The following is a 25,381-nucleotide window of genomic DNA, read 5'->3' on the forward strand; positions in this document are numbered from 1 at the left end:
AGATTCATTTGATTAATCAAATTGGATTAAGAGTAATCCAAATTGGGCTACTTGAGTTAGACTCAAGTTGATTCATGTATTTAATGAGTCTAATTTAGATTATGACTCATTAGATCAATTTAATTTAATGAATTAGATTCATTATATTAAGTTGGCTTGAATCAAATGGTTAGATTAGATCAACCATGAGAGAGATTGAGTCAAGTTTGACTTGACTAGATTGGAAGAGGAAGAGTCAAGTTTGACTTGACTCTTTGCCACATCATAAGTGAGGTGGCAAGATGTGGACCAATAGTGTTGCTCCACATCATCTTGCTTTGCCACCTCAGGGAGGTTACAAGACTCCATTGCATTTAATGTGAGTTAGCCACATTAAATGAGTGGAGGTTACTCATTTGCCACATCATTGTGAAGTGGCAAGATGTGGACCAATGGTAATGGTCCACATCTTCATGATGTGCCACATCATAGGAGTTACAAAACATCTCTTAATGGCTTCACATTAATTGTGATTAATGTGGAATGGGAGTTACACTCCATGGAGTGGCCGGCCACACAAAAGTGGTGAATGAAATTTGATTTTATTCAAGTGTGATTATTACTCCTTTCTTCTTCCTCAAGCTCTCCCTCTCCCTCTCCTCCTTGCTTGGCCGAATCTTACCAAGGTGCTAGCACACCTTTGTGTGAGGTTTTCTCCACCTACGTGTCCGTGTGGATACTTCTAGAGGACCAACGCTTGACGGTCTTGAGATCCGGCAATTCCTTGGACAAGCGGGAACGCGAAAGGGCACGCTTCATGGTATACTTCTTAACACATAGATCTAGGAGTAGATCTAGATATTTAAAAACTCGTACTCGTAATTTTCGTTCGGTTTTCCTTGCACGGATCTACGGCTTTGGGTAATTCGGGGTTTCCGCGACGCGAAAAGCGGTTTTCGTGGCCCGAAAAACCCAACAAGCTCCTCTTTTTCACTGCTTCTTTGCTCTTGCTCGGCTAGATGACGGTCTTTTTTATGTCCAAGCTCGTAGCCACACTGCTTTCTTCTCTCCTCTTCCTCCTCACAGCGCTGACTGGAGGAAAAAATTCTTTTTTCTCCGGTTTCCAAAGAAAGTGGACTGGCCTCTGCGATGGCAATCTGCGCTGCCTCTGACTCCGGCGTTGGAAGACTTCCATATGGACCTTTCTTATATTGTGGCTGTGACCCGGATGGAGGATTGGCGCTTGAATTTGATGAGGCTGTTGTCCGGCGACCTACTTTCTTATTTCAGGCTGAGCCCCCCTTCTTCTGAAACACCGCACTCCTTAGGCAAGTTTGTGCTGAGCCCCCCCTTTCGATCATTTTCTGTTAGAATGACCTTTCATGTTGGTGCCCACAGCTGAGGTTTTATATCGCGCATCAGAGGCTCTGCCTTTGCCCCTCAGTGATCTGGAAATACTGCGACGCGGTCGTGTGATCCTGGAGAGAAGGCTACTCCTTCATTTCGGATCCACCCCATTTGGGGCAGCGCCTCAGCCTACTTCCAACCCCGCCTCGCACACAGTTTCTCCTTCACTTGCCGCCCCGAACCGAGGCCGGGGTTGTGATCAAGCCAGCCGTCCGGCCAGCCGCGTCTTCCGAGGAGCCCCCCGGGCCCCTAGACGTGGTCGCGCAGCCCTTCATCGCGCAGGTCGAAGCTCGTCCAGGCGAGACGCCACAGACAGGGGTGCTGCAGTCTCTTCACAGGGTCACCCTTACTCTGATAATTCTGACTCGGACAACCAGCCCCTGCTTCACAGACGACGTCGGAGACCAGGTCTGACTTCACAAATGCTCGATCCTGTTCCTTTTGCTGCCATATTGCCCCCTGCTGCCATCGTGGCTGACTCTGACCCCACTCCCTTCTTCATTTTTGTTTCATTTATCTGGCAGCCTCTCCCAATCCTTACAGGGGAAGACCAGCTGCATTCCGCTCTGCCACCACTCCTGCTGAGGAAGATAGCCCAGGCGATCGTCATGACCCCGTGCCAACTGAGCCCGTCCCCGAGCCACCTCCTGCTCCTCCTGGTTCTGACGCCGGCCCTTCTGAACCTTCCTTCTCTGGTTGCTATCGTTACAAAACCACTATTCCTTCTGAAGCGGCCTTAGTTCGGCGACATGACGTCCCCACGAGCCTTCTGATGATGAAAGGTTGTCTTAGCAGCTTGTGGGCGGAGAGCATGAGCCAAATGGATGGCGCGCCGCCATTAGTCCAAATGGATAGGTTCTCGAAGTCCTTGGCTAAAGTAAGTATCCCATACCTTATGCTTGTTATTAATTTACCCTAACTGAAGGTTATATCTTCCATCCAGACTCATGCAGAATCTTTAGTTCTGAACCAGTCCTTCCATAACCTCCATCATGAAAGCAAAGAACTCCGAGAGAGAGTCTCTGAATTAGAGCTGCAACTCAATGACCCAGCCCAAGCTAGTTACGCATTGCGGGCAGAAATCCAAGCCCTGACCAATCAGAACAACCTGCAAAAAAGGTCCCTGGTACAAGTCAAGGATGAGCTCCAAGCGTTGAAGGAGGGGAGAGCTGCATCCGAGGCGGGGTATCAGCAACAACTAGCCCATCAGGCTCAGGAAATACAGTCCAAGGATACCCTTCTGCAGGAGAGGAACAAGAGATTGGAGGTTCAGGCAGCTCAACTGGAAACTCAAGCAGCTGAACTGAGGGCTCTGAAAGCAGAACTATCCCAGTCCCGAGCGGCTTTGACGGGAGTATCCACTGCCTTGGCGGTCTATCGGGAAGGAGAGAGTGATCGTTGCCTTCAAAGTTGAATGTTGTATCTGAGCTCTCCTGAATTTTTATCCCAGGCCGGGGCACACTTTTCTGCCACCGTGCCCTACACGGCGGCTGGAGTTATTCGGCAACTTCACGCACAGAACCTCCTGAGCTCTATCCCTCCCGCAAACTTCTTGGATCAAGACAAGATCATTCAAGGCTTTCTGGATGAGATCTTTGCCCCTTTTAAATGATCTGTACCAACTGATTAAACTGATGAGATTTTTACATGTACACATGTATCTTTGAGTTTTTACTTGACTACTCTGCTACCTTCAGGCCCTTCACCTGACCTGGCTTACACCAACAGAGTCAGCACCCCTCAAACCCGATAGGGCCGTAGGTAGTTAGCACTCCAAGGTCGGTCTAGATTCCTTCCTTGAGCACCCTACAAATAATAGGCCCCTGATGCCAGTTTCTTGATAATTTTGTATGGTCTGTCCCATTGAGGCGCCAGCTTTGTCACTTCCCCTAAGGGTTTCACCTGCTTCCAGACTAGGTCTCCTTCCCCGAAGAAATGAGGGATCACCCTTCTATTATAGTTCTGTCTCATCCTCTATCTATAGGCTTCCATCCTGGCAGCTGTTTGTTCGCGAATTTCGCTGATGAAATCTAATTCAGCCAGCCGTCGCTCTGTGTTCCCTTTGTCGTACATCATTCTTCTGACGGAGGGTATCCCGACCTCCAGAGGCACCACTGCTTCATTGCCATATACCAAATAGAAAGGTGTCAGACCTGTGCTTTCTCGGGGTGTCGTACGATAAGCCCACAATATACTTGGCAGTTCGTCCACCCAACTGCCTCCCGTGTGATCCAGCTTGACCTTGAGCCCTCGCACTATTTCTCGATTGACCACCTCTGTCTGACCATTGCTCTGAGGATGCACCACCGAAGTAAAGGCCTGAGTTATGCCGAACCCCTTGCACCAATTTTGTATCTTGCGTCCTTGAAATTGCCTGCCATTGTCCGACACTAACTTATGAGGTAAGCCGAATCTGCAAAAGATATTCTTCCACAAGAACTGGATCACCGCATCTTCAGTAATTCTAGCCAGAGCTTCCGCCTCTACCCACTTGGAGAAGTAGTCTACCGCTACCAACAAAAAACGTCTTTGCCCTGTAGCCATCGGGAAAGGTCCCACGATATCCATACCCCATTGGTCAAGCGGGCAAGACACCATAGAAGTTCTCAGCAGCTCTGTGGGTCGGTGCGTCAAGTTCTGATACCTCTGGCATGACAAACAAGTATTCACCAGCTTCTGTGCATCCTTTTGTAGGGTAGGCCAGAAGTACCCGGCCAGTAGTACTTTCCGAGCCAGCGTTCTTCCGCCTGCGTGATTACCGCAACACCCCAAATGTATCTCCCGCAAGGCCTGCTCTGCTTCTTCCATACTCAAGCACTTGAGCAGAGGTCTGGAGAAAGACCTTTTGTATAGTTGATCTCCAATCATAACATAAGAATGGGCCTGTCTCCTGAGCATACGCGCTTCTTCTAAGTTGGTTGGTACAATTCCTTGCTGGAGGAAATTTATTATGGGCGCCTTCCAATCAATTACTCCTCCCAGGTTATTTTGTAGATCTATCTGAGCTATAAGGAAGGTCTGTGCTATAGATCTGTCAAGTACCCAAGTGGTCAGGGAGCTGGCCATTTTAGCTAATTCATCCGCTCTTTCATTTTCAGCCCTGGGAATCTTAGTAACTGTGACCTCTTTAAAATCTTTCCTCATCTTCTCATAGGCTTCCTTGTAAACTTGCATCTTTTCGTTGTTTGCCTCAAAATGCCCGGTCACCTGCTGAGTTACTAGCTGCGAATCTGAATATATTACAACTCGGCTTGCCCCCACATGTTGAGCTGCTTGCAGACCTGCTAATAGGGCTTCATATTCTGCCTCATTGTTGGTAGCTCTGAAATTTAGCCGTACAGCCAGCTGCATAATGTCTCCCTGTGGAGATATTAGAAGTGCACCTACACCACTTCCATGATGGGTAGCCAACCCGTCTACGTAAACTTTCCAAACCTCCTCCGAATCCGCCTGATAAACCTTTGTCAAGAAATCTGCCAGAGCCTGCGCCTTGATCGCGGTTCGGGGCTGATACTGTATATCATATTCCCCTAGCTCGGTTGCCCATTTGACAAGTTGACCTGCTACCTCCACCTTGGTGAGAGCCCGCCCCATCGTACTGTTTGTCAGGACGGTAATAGGATGTGCCAAAAAATATGGTCGGAGGTGCCGAGCCATGAGAACAAGTCCGTAAACCAACTTTTCCAGGGCTGTGTACCGAGACTCAGCCCCCTTCAATAGATGACTGAAAAAATACACTGGCAGTTGTACATTATCTTGCTCTTTAACTAGCACGGCCCCCACGACCTCGGGGGTGGCCGATAAATAGACCCAGAGGGGTTCTCCAACAACAGGTTTGAACAGCGCTGGTAAAGATTCCAGGTATTGCTTTAGCTCCTCAAAGGCCTGTGTGCACTCTTCCGTCCATTGAAACTTAGCTGCTTTCCTGAGGACTTTGAAGAAGGGCGCGGCCCGATCTGTAGATCTGGAGATGAATCTGGACAGTGTCGTTATCCTGCCTACTAACTTCTGCGTCTCCTTCAGATTCTGAGGGATCTGCATGTTTCAGAGTGCTTGAACCTTCTCAGGATTGGCTTCTATCCCTCGTTCAGTCACCAGATAACCCAGAAACTTCCCTCCTTTGGCCCCGAACAGACATTTCAGGGGATTCAGCTTTACACCGTATTGCCTTAGAGTCCCACAGGTTTCTTCTACATCTTTTATTAAACTGGACGCCAGGGGGGACTTGATTAAGATGTCATCAACATAGACCTCCACGTTCCACCCAATCTGACTCCGAAAGATTTTGTCCATCATCCTTTGGTAGGTGGTCCCAGCATTCCTAAGTCCAAATGGAATAACCGTATAACAGAAAGTGCCATCAGCCGTTATGAAACTAACCTTCTCCTGATCCTCCCTGGGTAAGGGTATTTGATGATATCCTTGATAAGCGTCCATCATGCATATCCTCTCACAGCCAGCAGTTGAATCCACCATCTGATCGATCCGCGGGAGAGGATAACAGTCTTTGGGGGTGGCTTTATTGAGGTCGCGGAAGTCTATGCACACCCTCCACTTGTTGTTAGGCTTCTTTACTAATACAATGTTAGAAAGCCAGGACGGGAATTGCAACTCCCGAACATGTCCCGCCTTCTTGAGCTGATCCACTTCAGCTCGGATAATTTTATTCTGGTCGGCGGAGAAATTTCTCTTCTTCTTCTTGACTGGCTTGGCTTCAGGTATCAGATGAAGCTTGTGCTCGGCTATCTCTAGTTTGATTCCGGGCAGTTCTTCCGGGGACCAAGCAAAAACGTCTCTATTGCGGATTAGACACTGTATCAGCTCCGACTTAAGCTCCGGTGGTAAGTCGCTGGCAATGCGAGTGATGCTCTCTGCTCTGTCAGCATGCAACTGAATTTCTTCCCAAGGGATAGGCTCCTCGGCAATAGGCAGAGGCTCCTCTCGGATAGCGTGCACACCACCATCCTGAGTCTTCCTGCTCTTGTGTGCCTCCACCCGGACCATATCAATATAGCAACTTCGGGACACCTTCTGTTCTCCCTTGACTTCTCCGACCTGCTCGCCGACCGGGAACTTAATCTTCTGGTGGAAAGTAGAGACAGCAGCCCTGAACTCATGCAGAGCTGGCCTTCCCAGGATGACATTATATGAGGAAGGAGAGTCCACCACTATAAAGGTGCTCCTCCTGGTGCGCACCAGTGGCTCAGTGCCCATGGATATGGCCAGCTTGATCTGACCCATGGGCTTGACTTCGTTACCTGTGAACCCGTATAGAGAAGTGGTTACGGGTTGGAGCTCAGCGGCGTCAATCTGCATCTCCTCGAACGCAGCTCTAAACAAAATATTGACCGAGCTCCCGGTATCCACAAAGACCCGGGCCACTCGGCTGTTAGCGATAACGGCCTTGATTATGAGAGCATCGTCGTGGGGTAGTTCCAGACCCACCAAATCTTGTGGCCCAAAGCTAATGACAGGGTCAAACGTTTGCTCGTGGCTACACCCCACAGCTCCCACATACAACCGCCGACCATGTGACTTACGGGCTCGGCCTGAGTCCCCGTCAGTGGGCCCTCCTGAAATCATGTCGATCTCTCGTACAGCAGCGTTACCCCGGTTTTCCAGCTCCCCGATATCTCTTCGGTCCTCCATCTTCACGCTTCGGATTAGGCTGTTGTATTTCCCACAGACGGCGCCAAATTTGATCCCGTCCGAAGGCTGAGTCGGACGAAGGCTGGTCGCGATGGCCTGGTTGTTGACGGAAAGTCGTGGGTGATTCGGCTCCCACGGGCGGTTGACGATGCTACAGGTCCCTGCACACACTCAGACGATCCCCCTCCTCACGTTAGAGACCAGAACCCAGGGAAAAAGTCCCCGAATCAGGCCCTCCGACGCTTAAGTTAGGTCCTTTTTCCCCAGAAAATGCAAAGAGAAGGAAAAAACTGACTGAAAGTGAAAAGTTGTGGAAAAAAAGTGACGAGAGGGCACGTCCCCTCGTACGAAGAAGCCTCCTCTTTTTATGCCCCCTTCTCGCTTCTATAACCTGCCATCCTGTCAGAAAGCGTTAGACGCTGGGCTTTGTCGTGTAGTCCCAGACACCTGTCGTGCTGCTATTGATCGTGAAAGCATCTTCTTGTTTTCGAAACCTCCGCCTTTACACATGGGTTTTGTCTTGTAATGAAGGCCATCTGTCAGGCTGCTATTGGTTGTGAAAGCATCTTCTCATTTAGAAACCTCCGCCTCCGCACATATCGCTGGTATGTAGTGATTACCCCTTGACAGACAATTGTGATTCCCTGACTCCCGCACGGCTTAGCTCATCCGATCTATTGAGGCCTGCATCTGCCTCGCATCCTCTGATCAAATCCAACCTCTAAGCATCACCTGCCAGTCGTGCTAACTCTGAACAGCTCTACCAATCCCGATCTGTACCTTGTGCTTTGTATTTCATGTCCCTCGATCGTAGGCCTGTAGATCGGGCTGTTTCTAGTCAGCTCTACCGATCCCGACCAGTGACTTGTACTTCCAGTCCTTTGAATCGCAGGCCTGTAGATCGGGCCATCTCTAAACAGCTCTACCGATGCCGATCTGTACCCTGCGCTTTGTATTTCCTGGCCCTCGACCGCAGGCCTATAGATCGGGATGTTTCTAGTCAGCTCTGCCGATCCCGACCCGTGACTTGTACCTCGCTTGTCGTCTCCCTTCATCTTCCTACTGCTTTGCCCCTTCTATCAACAAGTCTGCCTGGCCTCTGACTATCCCCTATGCTCGACTCTGACTGCCCCGTCAGCTTGACTATTGACTGCCAAGTCACCTTGACTAATGACTGCCATATCATCTTGACTTTTGACCGCTACATAGCCTTGACCCTTCTCCCCCTTTCCTTCTGAGGCCCCTCCATTATCAGCCGTATCAATAGGTATACATAAGACCATCCATGTCAGTCTTCACTTTGAAGACACACTTACACCCAATCAGTTTGATCACTTTAGGTGGATCAACAAAAGTCCATACTTGGTTAGAATACATGGATTCCATTTCAGATCTCATGGCCTCTAGCCATTTCTAATAATCTGGACCTTGTACAGCTTCCTAATAAGATGTAGGCTCATTAAGACCAATAAGCACCATGGTCAGACAAGAGAAAAAAATATCTCTCAGGTTGACGATGGGTCCTATCAGATCTGTGTAAATATTGTTCTACTTGAACAAGTTATTTTTGCATAACTTCTTGCGGTGTTAAAAATCATGATCCACAACATCTTTTGGTACATGTTCAATTTCTATTAAGGCTTCAATGCTAGTTTATGTATCTTAAATTTCTTCAAGATCAACTTTACTCCCATTAGTTTTCTAGAAAGAAATTCCCTTTCTAGAAAGACACCATTTCTAGCAATAAACACTTTGCCTTGTGTGGGATTATCAAAGTAATATCCCTATGTTTCCTTGGGATATTCTATAAAATAGCACTTAACCGATTTGCGTCCTAGTTTATCTGAGACTTGTCATCGAATTTATACCTCACAAACCCAAATCTTCATGAAAGATATCTTGGGACTCTTCCCAGTCCATATCATATATGGTGTCTTTATGACGACCTTAAATAGAACACGATTAAGTGAGAAAGTGGTCGTCTCTAGAGCATGTCTCCTGAAGGAAGTAAGAAGATCTGTTTTAATCATCATCGATCATACCATATCTAATACAGTATGATTCCTCCTTTTTGAGACATCATTCTATTGTGGTGTTACAGGTGGAGTGATTTGAGATATAATCACATGCTCAATGAGATGGTCATGAAACTCTTGGCTAAGGTATTCCCCACCTTAATTTGATCATAGTCGTACTTACTGATATCTTCAGTAAAAGTAATGAAGTAATGATAGCCTCCTCTATCTGCTATTCTGAAAGGGCGGGCCGTATACATTAGTATGTATGAGTCCTAACAAGTCATTAGCTCTTTCACTGTGTCCACTAAATAGAGTCTTAGTTATCTTTCCTTGAAGAAAAGATTCACATGTCTCATATGATTCAAAATCAAATTAGTCCAAAGGTTCATCCTTTTGGAGTTGGGATATGTGACTCTTATTTATGTGACCCAAGCGACAATACCAGAGATATGTTTGGTTGAAATCATTAGATTTTAACTGTTTGGATTTTCAAAGCCTAGAACATAGAGTCCATTCATAAGATGTGTAATACAATAGAATATTTCATTCAAATAAATGGAATAACATTTGTCCTTTATTATAAATGAAAAATCTTTTTGTCCAAACAAGAAATAGAGATAATATTCTTAGTTAAGGCAAGCTCATAACAGAACTCTTCAAGTTCTAAATCAAGCCCAGTGGGTAACGATAAGGAATATGTTTCTACAACTATAGAACTAACTCTTGCACCATTGCTTACTCATAGGTCCACTTCTCCCTTTGCCAATGATTTAGTCTTTCAAAGGTCCTGCACATTAGTACAAATGTGAGATGCACAACTGATATCTAATACCCAATAAGACAAAATAGATAGATTGACTTCTATAATATATATACCTGAGGTAGAAGTTTCACTTCTCTTCCTTTTCAATTCCTCTAGGTGCAACTTATAGTTCATCTTCTAGTGTCCAATCTCACCACAGTGCAAGCAAGTTCCTTCCTTAGCAACCCCACCTTTGGATTTCAATGCATGAATCTTGCCCTTACCTTTGACTTGGGTCTTAGCCTTACCTTTGGTCTTCCATTTGTCTTTGCCCTTTGGTACCATCAAAATGGTACTAGACTTTACCTTCTTAAGATTGAGCTTTGTAGTTCTCAACATGTTCAACATCTCAGGCAATAATTTATCAATTTCATTCATGTTATAGTTCATGACAAATTGACTGTAACTCTCAGGCAATGACTATAGAATAAGGTTAGTTGCCAATTCTTAGCCTAGTGGAAATCTCAATTTTTGTAGGTTTCCTACTTATCCAATCATTTTGAGCACATATGGTCCTACGAGACTTCCTCTTGTACCTTACATTGAAATAGAGCCTTAAAGATCTCAAATCTCTCATGTTTTGCTTGTCCTTGATATAGTTGTCTAAGATGTTCAACCATATCATAAGCATCCATGTTCTCTTATTGCTTTTGAATCTCAAAGTTCATGGTGACAAGCATAGGGCATAATACATCTAATGCATCATCTTGATACTTCTTATAAGCATCCTTATTTGCTCTAGTGGCAGTAGTGGGGGTGTTTCAGGAATAGGCTGCTCTAGGACGTATAGTTTTCTTTCTTTCTTGAGAACTATTCTTAAGTTTCTGTACCAATTTAGGAAATTAGCTCCATTGAGCTTGTCCTTATCAAGGATAGATCACAGAGATAGTGTAAGGCCCCAGGAGCATAATTAAGGAATATATTTACAAAAAAATAAATTAAGGACACATGAGCGCTAAATAAGGGATTTTAGTTAAATAATTACTACAAAATTGAAGAAATTGTTACCTAAATTTTTAAATGAATTGGTACAACACATTATCATAGGATGGAGGTATGGAACCTAATGGAGATATGGGGGAGAAACCTTAATTATGTTGGGTGGGGATTAATCTTAAGTAACCTAAGGTGATGCAAATTAAACCCAAGCCGAGTATATAAAATCCTTAGGTGTAACACCCACTAAGCTTTTAAGATAAATATGAAAATGATGAATTTGCCTTAGAAAAATATTAGTAGAATGTTGAACCAAAAAGAAATAAAAAGAAATAAAAATAGGAAATGGTCAAGAATTGAACCTTGAACCTCTCATGATGTAAATGATAGGATTAATGGGTTATAACCAGTTGGGATAGGAATGATATATTGATAGCAAAGGAGGGAAACTCATGATAAGGATGAGAGTAAAAGCTAGCCAAAAGAAAGCAAGAAAAGAGCAAGAGAAAGGCAGCTTGCCTTCCTTCTTTTCTCTCCCTCTTCCTCTCCCTTTGCCGTGACTTAAAGAGGACAATTAAGGGGATTCATTCCCCCTTGTTTCATCATGAATGATGAGAACAAATAAATAAATTAAATAAAAAAAAAAAAAAAAGGGGCTAAGGGAGAAGGAAAGCAAAAACTAATTTTGCTACCTCTTCCCCCTTAACATAAAAGGGAGCATGTAAAGAGAAGATTTTATTTTTCTCTCATTTCTCTCATTCTCTCCTCTCCACCAACGAGATCCTCAACCCCCTCTCCTCCATTTTCGGCCCCCAAAACAAGGTTCCTCCTAGGATACAAGGAAGGCTACCAAGGGAAATCAAAGGAGGAGAACAAGAAGAAGAGACCCTTTCTTCCATCACCACACTTTAGAACCACAAGAGAAAAGGAAGTAAGTATCCCCTCACCTATGGTACAAGTGGTTTTAATGTGTTTTTGGATTTTATGAGGATTTTAAAACCTAGAAACAAAGTTGTGAAAATTCGGCCAAAGAAAGGACTTGTTGATCCTACGAATGTTTAATATAAGCCTTGATTCATGGTAATTTTTCAATGCTTTGTAAGAAGGTTTTCTCTCATATTTTTATATATATGTGATGCTGGATTAGAGATGTACCTAATCCTAGAGTTTCGGCCAAAAAGGTTTTATAAGGGCTAGGGAATTTATTTGTTTACCTAACTTGCACAAAACCCTCTAAATAAATGGTTAAGGATCCATTATTGTTTTCATACTTGAAGGTTACTTGGAACCAAAAGTACCCCACTCACAAGTTTCGGCCAAGGAAGGGTTTAGCGTTAGGAAGACTTTGAATTTAAACTCACCATGTTTATATGATAGAATATAGAGTTTCTTAAAGAATTGCATGCTTGTATGTTGATAGAAACTCATGAACATCACTTTTAATGTTTCGGCCATGGTAAGGTGGATGGTTTAGAATAGCTTAAACAATTTTTTTTAACATGCTCAAAACCTCCATGACAATAAAATATGAAAGTTGTTTGATGCTCCCATGCTTAATTAGAGTATAGGAAAATTGGTTGCATGATATATGATAATTATGACCACAAGGGTCCTAGCTTGTTTGTGAACCAAACTTATATGTATAGTTCCTTTGATGTTTTTTCCATAAAACTTGTTTAAGTTTTCCATACTTTAGGCCACCTAAAACCTAGTTTAAAGACTTGGAAGGTTTCGGCCAAACATATGCTATGAGATAAAGAAAGGAAAAACCTAGGAAACCTAAGACACAATTTAAATGTTTGCTTATAGTGCTTGACTTTTATACATGTTATGAAATGTGTTATGACTTTCTATGCTTTTATGCCATTTGAACAAATTCCATGCTTGATGAGGTTTGGCCATGTAGGGTTTAAAGACCTAGAAACCTTAAAATTTAGACCTCATGTGTTAAAGATGCTTCTTATGAAATTGAGATAACATGTTGATTGTGTTCACATGCTTATATATTTGACTATGATTCAAATGGACACCTTAAAGTCTCAGCCATGAAGGGATACATGCCTTAGAAACCCTAGAACTTACATTGAACATGCTCATGTCACTCTCCATGGAATATGAAATGTAGAAAGCTAAAAATTCACATGCTATATGTTGTTAGTGACCTAAATTGATGCTAAGGGAAGTTTCGGCCATGACCACTTGTATGATGCCATTTATAAATTTATACATGATGTTAGAGTAAGTTCACATGCTTGTATGCTTGCTTGAAAACCTAAATGAGTACTTGTAAGTTTCGGCCATGACATAATTTTAAGGGCTTAAAGGATTTAGGAACTAACTCAATTGTGCTTACCATATTCCTTGAAACAAATGCTATAAATATGGTTAAGGTTTCCATGCTTTATGTCATTTAGAACCTTGTTTCACACTTATTAAGGTTCGGCCAAATGAGGTTTAAGGACTTGGAGAACTTAGAGTCCAAGTAAATCTTGTTTATAATACTTCCTATGAAAATGATATGTGGATGAATTAGGTTCTACATGCTTAGATGTTGTTTAAAACCTGAATTGGCACCTAAGAGGGTTTCGGCCAAGATAAGAACCTAAAGGATTAGGAAGCTTAGTACCCAAATTAATCATGTTACATTGTTCCTTATGATTGGATGAGCACATGATACACTTTTATGCTTAGACATGTATGCTTGTGAACTATACAAGATGAGAATTTCTACGATATGTTATGAGTTCAAAATATTCATGCTTTATGTTATGATATGTGGGTAAATTTTACATGCTTTGATGATATGATATGAGCTGAAAATATGCATGCTTATGTTATGATATGTGGTTAAATTATGCATGCTTGATGATATGCTTTATGCTTAAGATATGCATGTTTTTATGATCTATGCCTAAGTGATGCATATTGTTATGATATGATGTATGCCTAAGTGATGCATACCTTTATGACATGATGTATGCCTAAGTGATGCATACCTTTATGATATGATGTATGCCTAAGTGATGCATACTTTTATGACATGATGTATGCCTAAGTGATGCATACTTTTATGATAGGATGTGTGCCTAAGTGATGCATGCTTTTATGATGTATGATATGTATAAGTATGACATGTACTTTACTTTATATGGCTTGTACCAAGGGTGGGCTCCATAAGCGCCCCGGGGTCGATGGAATAAGACTCGGGCCTCGTTAGGGATGGGCTCCTAAGTGCCCCTAGGTCGATGGAGTAAGACTCGGGCCTAGTATGTTACCTTGTAGGGTTCAAGACTTGCTACCTTGGATCTACATAGGTTGCGCGCAATATGTAAGTGGTACATAGCCGGGATCCCCTTTAAGTTGAGATTATGTTCAAGTATATATGTAAGAAGAAATGGTTTTAAAGATCATGAGACATACACATGTTTTTCGGATACATGTTTTTCAAAATCGTATTGCATATACCTTATGATGATTTATAATATGTTATGGTTAGATATGATTATGTTATGTTCCATGATATGTCCATGTGTAGGATATGCCATGACTCCTTATGACGATATGACATGATTAGATATGATTATGTTATGCTTCATGCTATGCTTTACTCTATGATATGCCATGACTAGTTATGATTTCTTCATGTTGCATGATATGCTTAAAAGAGTATGTTACATTATATCATGACTAGTTGAAATGATGTCATGTTGAGACATTCTTTATTATACTATGATTTTCGGTTTTAGTGAGTAGGAAAGGAACTTACTGAGCCATGAGTGCTCACAGCTTACTGTCCTTGTACTACAGATAAAGGAAAAAGCTGGATGAGCTAGAGGAGCAGCAGGAGAGGCAAGGAGATGTGTGTGGCAGTGGCTAGGCAACCAAATAAGAACCTGCTTTAAAAAAAAAACTTTTAAAGAACTATGCTTTGGTATCATGAATTGTAGTACCGTATGTGTGACTTGATGTTATGTTTCTACTAATTTTGATATCATGTTATTGAGGCCATGGTAATGTTGTTCGGATTTGATGAAAGGGAAAACAAAAGAAAAGTTTTTATTAAACTAAGAGAATTATTTTAAGTCTTCCGCTGTTTTTAAAAAAAAAAAAAGTGAAAAATTTGTACATAGAGTATCGTAGCCCCGTCCCTTAGGGTTAGCAGGGAGGGCGGGCGTTACATTAGGTAACTGTGCCGAGGCACTTTTCTCCCTTTCACGCACGGCTTCCTGCAAAGAAGACGCTGCCTCGGCCTCATTACCTTCACTAGCTTGATGGAGCGACAAAATCTGCTGCGTCCGATCTCCAGCCATGCGTCGCACGGTGTAGATAAGCTCCGGCAGAAGCATCAAGGGAGGAAGGCAAGTACATTTCAGTCACTTGGGTATGAGATTCGGAGAGTAGGTTTAATTGATAGGTGAGGTTCATTTAGGTTGAATGATATGAGGAGGATGGGTTTTATAGAACTGCAATTTGGGAGAATTAGAGATGTTCTTGTATGTTCTTGCACGATTTGGTGTTTCACTAGGTTTCCCTTGGATTTTCAAAATATGGATTCAAGAATGTCTGTCCTATAGTGATTTTCGGGTTGATTTGGGTTCTTTTGATAGCTGTTTGGTTATTGGAATGCGGAGGTTTTGGTTCTGAATTAATTCAAGGTTTATTGTTCCTTGCTCTTATGTATAGTTAGGTACTGCAATGATTTAGTGTACTATGGGGATTTTAGCCAAGTTATTTTTGGTTTTGGATAATCGAAGGTTGCTTGTAAGGGGGTTCTGGTTTGTTTTCTTGATTTGAGTTTCTGGTCTGTGATCGGTTCCTCTTACGCTTCTGGATGGTTCACATGTTCGGATTCTTTGATCGTTTGATGTCTTTGACGTAGTTGTGCTCTACGGATTATTCTCGAATTTAAGGGGTTTGGTTGATTGTTAGATCTTATAAGTGTTTAATCTAAAATTGTGGAGAAAATGGTGATTGATCAGAGTTGCTGTTGATGTTTCCAGCTTAGTAATTACCTGTATATTGATGGTTTTGGAATGCTAGGCTAGATTCTTTAAATGATGATTTTGTTTTTTTTGTTTTTCTTTCTTTCAAATGGAGTACTATGTTAATTCGTAAGTATGGTTTCTAACTCTGACAATATTATCTTCTTCATTTTTTTCTCCATTTAGTATCTAATAAATATCTAATAAAATGCTATACTAGTTGTTTTTCATTAAAGGTTGAGTACCGTTACAGCAGGTAATTCTTTTGGAGATCAATTACAATGTTATGCAAATCTGTACAATAGGAATTTCTTTAAGTACTAGCTGCCATGTTATGATAACTTTCATATTTAAATTTGTAGTTATGACAGTAGGAATTTCCTTAATGCCCAATTGCCGTGTCATGTTAGCTTCCACATTGAAAAGTTGGTTCTTTATAGTAGGAATTTTGTTAGTGCTAGTTACCACGTTTTATTAGCCTGGTTTTCAGGAGTTTGGTTTTTCCACAGCTCGAAGCTACTTGCTACATTATTACTTTCTTAAATCTTGAAGTTAAAGGTATTTATGTATATTAAAAGGGATTAATAGGTTAACTGGATGTATATGAACACATGTGGTGACAGTACGGGTTGGGTGCCCCGGGATGAGCTCTGGGGAGGGCCCTTCCAACAATGACTGATATGGTAAATCTATAACGGAAACTGGAATTTATGTTGGCTTCGGCCTTATGACTCCATGATTCATTTAAGAGGTACCTCTAGGGTCATGGTATGGACTGATAGACTAGCTCTAACTGTGGTCAGCACAGTGTGACATATACACCTTAGTTGACTGTAAAGATATTTTTCTTTATATACTGCATGTTATACAATAATTAACTTCGGAATCTTGATATGGAATTGCTTGAATGTTTATAGTCCATGAATGTTATATCCTTGTAACGTTATGTAATTACTGGGATGTAGACTCATGATGCCTACTTACAAGTGAGGGAGATGTATCCCATGTTGGGATGGAGGGAACACAGACGGGGTAGCCGAGAAGACTTGATGGATACACGATACCGTCCATAAGTTTCAGGAGTGCTCTATAGGTCTTGGTTTGTTGAAATAAAGTTGTTATTGGTGAACATGGTCATACATGTGTTTCACTTGTTTTCGTATTTTTGGATGGTGATGTTTGTTTATGCTAAGTATGATATTATATGGTGAAGGATTTGTTCGATGTCTTTTGTATACTGGTTACCTAAAAAAAGAACTCACCTAAGTCTAGGGATGTTTCAGTTAGTATCAGAGCCACCACTCCTGATCACTTCTGAAGGACAGCGTGCATAAGCCATCTCGTCAGGAACTCGACTACTCCTGCCGCAAGTTGTAAGATTTATTATATTACAGTTCTGAAATTTGACTAGGAACCTGACTATAATATGAATGGTAAATAAAGGAAATGATGGATTTTTGATGGGTGATACAAGTCATGGCAGCTAGTAGGAACAATGGCGAGTTGGGTGGTCAGAACAGTCAGTTCTTGACAGGGCTAACAGGGCTTCTACAAGAGCAGAATCACGTTTATGGAGAGCAAATCCAGCAGTTATTGAGAGCTAGAGAGGATAGATATGCACATAGTCACCCAGCGATCACTGCAAACCCAGTGTATAGGCAGTTTAAGGAGCTTGGGCCGATGAAGTTTAAGGGCGCTACAGATCCGCTTGTTACTGAGGAGTGGATACGATCCTTGGAGACAATCTACGACTTCATGCAACTCACAGGTGCTGATAAAGTCTAGTGTGCCATATTCATGTTGCGTGGCAATGCATGCATATGGTGGGAAGGTACTCGCTCTTTAGTAGATCTGAATATCATGACTTGGGATGGCTTCAAAGAAATATTCTATGGAAAGTACTTCACTAATGATAGCAGGTCGCGATTAGCAAGGGAATTTCTGGAGCTCCGACCAGAGGACATGCTAGTGGCTGAGTATGTCAAGAAATTTGAAAGGGAGCGATACTTTGTGCCCATGTTTGCAGGGCAACCAGCTGAAGAACTGAAGCACTTCATAGATGGGTTAAGAGCTGCAATTAGACATGATGTCAGATTAAGCTGAGTTACCACTTACAGGGAGGCTGTTGATTAGGCTCTAGTGTCCGAGAGAGATCGGAACGATATGATCAAAGAAGCACAAAATAAGAGGGTGGGATATCCGGAAAGAGATCAACAGGGACCAAGTGGTAAGAAACCTATTACAGTTCCAACTTAAGGCAAGCAGCCACAGAAATAGAACCAGACACGACAGTGACCTCGGGGACCTCGGCCAGCAGACGGTACAACTTCCAAGGCTGAAGATAAAATTCAGTGCCCCAATTGTGAGAAAATACATGCAGGACAGTGTCTGATGTGTTCAGATGTTTGTTTCATGTGCAAGAAGGCAGGACATTTTGCTAGGGAATGCCCATAGCTCAAGGAGGCAACCAAAGGGAGAGTGTAAGGAATGATTTCGATCATCACAGGTATGATTTCGATCGCCAACTTACCCGCTTATGCATTGATTGATTCCGGAGCTACCCACTCTTTTATATCTGTGGCATATATCACAAAACTAGGCATATTACCCGATCAAATGACTATGGAATACAGTGTTTCCTTACCTTCAGGAGATGAACTACATAGTAACAATATAGTAAGGAATTTTCGGATGATGATGCAACATCTGGCAATGTATGCTGATCTCATCGTGTTAGAAATGGCAGACTTTGACGTGATACTGGGAATGGACTGGTTGACACGGTACGAAGCTATCATTGACTGCAAGCAACGGATGGTTAAGCTGAAACTACCTAAGGATGGGTATTACGTGTTCAACGTAATACCCGATCGAAGATGTCTGCATGTCATCACAGCATGCAAAGCACAACGGATGATTAGAAAGGGGTGCGATGGATTCTTGGTTAATATCATGGTCCAGTCTGAAAGATGTAGACCGAGGCTGGAGGAGGTGGAAGTGGTACAGAATTTTCCTGAGGTATTTCTGGATGATATCATGGGACTACCGTTAGAGAAGTGGAATTTGGGATAGAATTGATACCTGGAACCACTCCCGTGTCTAAAGCACCATACAGACTGGCACCCACAGAAATGAAAGAATTAAAAGAGCAACTACAAGAGCTACTAGACAAAGATTTTATCCGACCAAGCGTATCACCATGGGGAGCACCAGTGCTGTTTGTGCGTAAGGAGGATGGGACAATGCGTCTATGCATAGATTACCGGGAGCTAAATCGAGTTACAGTCAAGAACAAGTATCCTCTACCAGGATTGATGATCTTTTTGATCAACTGAGGGGGGCAACGGTATTTTCAAAGATTGACTTGAGATCTGGATACCATCAGTGAGGGTAAAAGAGGAGGATGCCCACAAAATGACATTCAGAACTCGTTACGGTCACTATGAGTTTCTAGCCATACCATTTGGACTTATTAACGCCCTTGTAATTTTCATGGATCTGATGAATCAGATTTTTCAGCCGTATTTGGATCAATTTGTCATTGTCTTTATTGATGACATATTGATTTACTCTCGAAATCACGAAGAGCATCGGTTGCATCTGTCCATCGTGTTGCAAACTCTAAAGGATAGATAGTTATATGCGAAATACAACAAATGTGATTTTTGGCTGGGGTAAATTCCATTTTTGGGACATATAATCTCAGAGAGAGGTATAGAGGTGGATGTAACTAAAGTAGAGGCAATCCAGAATTGGGCTACACCAAGGAATGCAACCGAAATTCAGAGTTTCTTAGGGCTAGCCGGCTATTATCGAAGGTTCATCCAGAATTTTTCCCGGATCGCTTTACCCCTGACCCTGCTGACCAAGAAGTGGGTAAAGTATGAATGGACAGAACAGTGTGAGAGGAGTTTTGAAGAACTGAAAGAAAGATTGACGACAGCACCAGTACTCACAATTCTAGGAGGTTCCGGACAATTTGTGGTGTACACGGACGCGTCTAAGAGTGGATTAGGGGTTGTGCTGATGCAGGATGGGAAGGTAATTGCTTATGCCTCGCGACAATTGAAAATGCATGAGTATAATTACCCCACCCATGACCTTGAATTGGCCACAGATGTTTTCACATTAAAGATTTAGAGGCATTATCTTTATGGGGAACACTATGAGATCTTTACAGACCACAAAAGTTTGAAGAATTTCTTTACACGGAAAGAATTGAATATGAGGCAGAGACGGTGGTTGGAATTGGTAAAGGATTACGACTACAATATCAATTACCATCCTGGTAAGGCCAACGTGGTGGCATATGCTCTGAGTTGCAAGTCCACAACATTGACACAATTAACCACCCAGGAACGGCTAATAACAAAGTTCCAGCAGAAGAGATTGGAAGTGATAGCATCAAATGAGCAGAATAGTTTGTCAACACTGACGGTTAACAACTTACTAGAACGAATCTGGATAGGCCAAGCCTTAGACCAGAAATTGACGGAATGGAAATGCAGGGATGAAGCAAAGGGTGGCAATATCTATTCAATGGTTGAAGGAATCGTGCAGTATAAAGGTCACATATGGGTGCCGAAGGTCGACTCACTCAGAGAGGACCTCATGGTTGAAGCGCAAACTGCTCCGTACTCTGCTCATCCACGGAGTACAAAGATGTATAAAGATATGCAGCTGTTGTATTGGTGGTCGGGCATGAAGAGGGACATAATCAAAGTAGTCCACGAGTGCCTTACTTGTCAGCAGGTGAAGGCAGAATACCAGAAGCCAGCAGAACTACTGAACCACTTCCGATTCCTATATGGAAGTGGGAGGACGTGACTATGGACTTTGTGGTGGGGCTACGAACCTCTCCTAGGGGGTCTAATGCAGTGTGGGTTATCGTGGACCGACTAACAAAGTCAGCACATTTCTTATCAGTAAAAACTACGTTCACTATGACACAATATGCAGAATTGTACATACAGGAGATAGTACGATTACATGGGATTCTAGCACTGATTGTGTCAGATAGGGATCCAAAGTTTACATCCGGATTCTGGGAAAGGTTGCACCGTGGATTAGGTACACAACTCACTTTTAGTACCACTTTCCATCCGTAGACCGATGGTCAATTCGAACGGGTGATCCAGATTTTAGAGGATCTACTACGAGCTTGTATGGTAGATTTTAAAGGAAGTTGGGAATCGAAGTTACCACTGGTGGAGTTTACATACAATAATAGTTACCAAGCTACAATAGGTATGGCTCTGTATGAGGTGTTGTATGGACCTAAGTGCAGAACACCATTGCATTGGGATGAGGTAGGAGAGAGGGTCGTGTTAGGACCAGACATTGTGGTCAATATAGTGGATTTGGTTGCTAAGATTCGGAATAGGATGTTATCAGCACAAAGCCGAAGAAGAGTTATGCCGATCTAAAATGGAGGGATTTGGAGTTTGCAGTAGGGGATCACGTATTTCTCAAAGTGTCACCGATGAAAGGGGTACTGAGGTTCAGCAAGAAGGGAAAACTCTGCCCAAGGTACATTGGGCCTTTTGAGGTTCTGGAACGAATTGGGACTCAGGCTTATTGGCTTGCTCTACCACTGAGTCTGTCTGGGGTTCATAATGTGTTCCACATATCCATGCTTCGAGGATACATACCTAATCCCTCTCATGTGATTGGTCACACAACCGTGCAGTGGACACCAGATCTGTCCTATGAGGAAGTGCCGAAGCAAATACTTGATCGCCAAGTCCGGAAGCTGAGCAACAAGGAGGTCCGAATGGTGAAGGTTCTATGGGGAAACCAGCTGGAGGAGGAGGCAACGTGGGAATCTGAATTGGATATGCGCAACCGCTACCCCGAGTTTTTCGGTAAGTCAAATTTCGAGGACGAATTTTTTTTTAGGGGGGAGAATTGTAAGGCCCCAGGAGCGTAATTAAGGAATATATTTACAAAAAAATAAATTAAGGACACATGAGCGCTAAATAAAGGATTTTAGTTAAATAATTGCTACAAAATTGAAGAAATTGTTACCTAAATTGTTAAATGAATTGGTACAATACATTATCATAGGATGGAGGTATGGAACCTAATGGAGATATGGGGGAGAAACCTTAATTAAGTTGGGTGGGGATTAATCTTAAGTAACCTAAGGTGATGCAAATTAAAACCAAGCCGAGCATATAAAATCCGTAGGTTATTGTGCCGAGGCACTTTTCTCCCTTTCACGTGCGGCTTCCTACGAAGAAGATGCCGCCTCTACCTCACCACCTTCGCCAGCGTGACGGAGCGACAAAATCAGCTGCGTCCGAACTCCGGCCAGGCATCGCACGGTGCAGATCATCTCCGGCAGAGGCATCAAGGGAGGAAGGCAAGTACATTTCAGTCACTTGGGTATGAGATTCGGAGAGTAGGTCTAATTGATAGGTGAGGTTCATTTATTTTGAATGATATGAGGAGGATGGGTTTTATTGAACTGCGATTTGGGAGAATTAGAGATGTTCTTGTATGTTCTTGCTTGATTTGGTGTTTCACTCGGTTTCCCTCGAATTTTCAGATGTGGATTCAGGAATCTCGCAAGAATGTCTGTCCTAAAGTGATTTTCGGGTCGATTTGGGTTTTTTTGATAGCTGTTTAGTTATTGGAATGCGAAGGTTTTGGTTCTGAATTAATTCAAGGTTTATTGTTCCTTGCTCTTATGTATAGTTAGGTACTGCAATGATTTAGTGTACTATGGGGATTTTAGCCGAGTTATTTTTGGGTTTGGATAATCGAAGGTTGCTTGTAAGGGGGTTCTAGTTTGTTTTCTTGATTTGAGTTTCTGGTTTGTGATCGGTTCCTCTTAAGCTTCTGGATGGTTCACATGTTCGGATTCTTTGATCGTTTGATGTCTTTGACGTAGTTGTGCTCTACGGATTATTCTCAAATTTAAGGGGTTCGGTTGATTGCTAGATCTTGTAAGTGTTTAATCTAAAATTGTGGAGAAAATGGTGATTGATCAGAGTTGCTGTTGATGTTTCCAGCTTAGTAATTACCTGTATATTGATGGTTTTGGAATGCTAGGCTAGATTCTTTAAATGATGATTCAGTGTTTTTTGTTTTTCTTTCTTTCAAATGGAGTACTATGTTAATTTTTAAGTATGGTTTCTAACTCTGACAATATTATCTTCTTTGTTTTTTTCACCATTTAGTATTCAATAAAATGCTATACTAGTTGTTTTTCATTAAAGGTTGAGTTCGGTTACAACAGGTAATTCTTTTGGAGATCAATTACAATGTTATGCAAATCTGTACAATAGGAATCTCTTTAAGTACTAGTTGCCATGTTATGATAGCTTTCATATTTAAATTTGCAGTTATGACAGTAGGAATTTCCTTAATGCCCAATTGTCATGTCATGTTAGCTTCCACATTGAAATGTTGGATCTTTATAGTAGGAATTTTGTTAGTGCTAGTTACCACGTTTTATTAGCCTGGTTTTCAGGAGTTTGGTTTTTCCACAGCTCGAAGCTATTTGCTACATTATTACTTTCTTAGATCTTGAAGTTAAAGGTATTTATGTACAATAAAAGGGATTAATTGGTTAACTGGACGTATGTGAATACATGTGGTGACAGTACGGGTTGGGTGCCCCGGGATGAGCTCCGGGGAGGGCCCTTCCAACAATGACTGATATGGTAAATCTATAACGGAAACTGGAATTTATGTTGGCTTCAGCCTTATGACTGCATGATTCATTTAGGAGGTACCTCTAGGGTCATGGTATGGACTGATAGATTGGCTCTAACTGTGGTCAGCACAGTGTGACATATACACCTTAGTTGTCTGTAAAGATATTTTTCTTTATATACTGTATGTTATACAATAATTAACTTCGGAATCTTGTTATGGAACTGCTTGAATGTTTATAGTCCATGAATGTTATATCCTTGTAACGTTATGTAATTGCTGGGTTGTAGACTCATGATGTCTACTTACAGGTGAGGGAGATGTATTCCATGTTGGGATGGAGGGAACGCAGACGGGGAACCCGAGAAGACTTGATGGATACACGATACCATCCAGAAGTTTCAAGAGTGCTCTGTAGGTCTTGGTTTGTTGAAATAAAGTTATTATTGGTGAACATGGTCATACATGTGTTTCACTTGTTTTCGTATTTTTAGATGGTGATGTTTGTTTATGCTAAGTATGATATTATATGGTGAAGGATTTGTTTGATGTCTTTTGTATACTGGTCGCCTAAAAAAAAAAAAAAATAAACTTGCCTAAGTCTAGGGATGTTTCAGATAGATAGTGTATTCGATGTACTAGATGACATGGTGATCTTTAATAATAAAATATAGAAATAAGTATCATATTTAGATTATTTAATTAGGTATTTAATTAAATAATTCTCCCACTGAATTATAAAGGTTGGAAGGAGAAAGTCATGGATGTAATTTTACCCATATTACTAGTTCCATACCCACAAGCAATAACATTCAAGTGAGACAAGATCCATATTATCCCTAATCTTGAGTTATCTTTGACTAATCGCCTAAGACTTGTATAAGTTATGTAGGCAACATGTACCAATTGGACAAGATCCATATTATACCTTATCTTGAGTTAACTTTGGCTAATCGCCTAAGACTTATATATTTTAGGTAGATAATGTTTACCAATTATGTCATATGTAAATCTTGTATAGTTAGGATAACAAGACTATTTATTCATTTTCCCATCTCATGAAATCCATATTATAACTCATCTTGAGTTAGCTTTGACTAACCACCCAAGATTAGTATAATTGAATTACATCATATGGGATATACCTCGAAGTTCTCAATCCAATTGATGTAACTTAGTTAAGTCGTACCCAAAGTCTAATAGTCGGACATCACAATGGTCTTGTCGCACTCTACCAAAATAAATTGAGTCAGTTTACTTTGGCAAAATCTGACTACAATTGATCAAGGTAGTAGTGAGTACCGAACTTTGGTAGGCATATGAAAAGAACCTAATTACAATAGCTACACATGCATCGCATACATTCATGGCATATCATGACATACATCAACATATATGCTAAAATAGACGTGACATGGTTATGGTACCATCAACTACGATCTTCTCAATCCTATGAGAAGATCGAAACGTCAATCTAGGTCAAAGCATCTTCTCTAAGTGCTTCCTTGGTCGTCGTGTGTTGTTCTCCTTCTCCCTTTTTCACCATCGTCCAATAGACTAGTTCTTTTATAATTTATATATTACAAAATCTAAAGAAACCTTGAGTTACATTCGAGGATAGTCTAAATTTACAACAAGAATGAAAAGGAAGAGAGGCACGACATGCAGGTCGTATTATGAATTATAACATACACACACATCCAATCCCATTGGGATTAAAGGTCAAAACCATGAACCATGTCATATAACATTCACAATATCTTTATGACATAAAATCTACTATGATTTCAATAAAAAATTATGAGCCACAATGCCACGGCGGTCCCGCTACCTTTATGACATAAAATATACTATGCATACTCATTGTATAAGTTACTGCCATACCCAAGACTATGATGCCCACTAAATCGAGACCTTGCTTTTCGCAACCGTTTGGCCAAGACCTT

General features: G+C 41.9%; 1 protein-coding gene and 1 long non-coding RNA gene across 2 annotated transcripts; both read left to right on the top strand.

The window, feature by feature from the left end:
• Positions 1–21,022: 21,022 nt before the first annotated feature.
• On the top strand, positions 21,023–21,702 carry LOC122033929. The gene is made up of 2 exons (XM_042593077.1): positions 21,023–21,082; positions 21,157–21,702. Exons 1-2 carry the CDS (start codon positions 21,023–21,025, stop codon positions 21,700–21,702), a joined length of 606 nt encoding a protein of 201 aa, XP_042449011.1.
• Positions 21,703–21,920: 218 nt separating this feature from the next.
• Positions 21,921–23,984, top strand: LOC122034580. Its single transcript, XR_006126729.1, has 2 exons — positions 21,921–22,193; positions 23,747–23,984. It is a non-coding gene; the product is annotated as an uncharacterized LOC122034580 (long non-coding RNA).
• The last annotated feature ends 1,397 nt before the right edge of the window (positions 23,985–25,381 follow it).

Source organism: Zingiber officinale, chromosome 11B (genome assembly GCF_018446385.1).
Source record: "Zingiber officinale cultivar Zhangliang chromosome 11B, Zo_v1.1, whole genome shotgun sequence".
NCBI classification, from domain to species: Eukaryota; Viridiplantae; Streptophyta; class Magnoliopsida; order Zingiberales; family Zingiberaceae; genus Zingiber; species Zingiber officinale.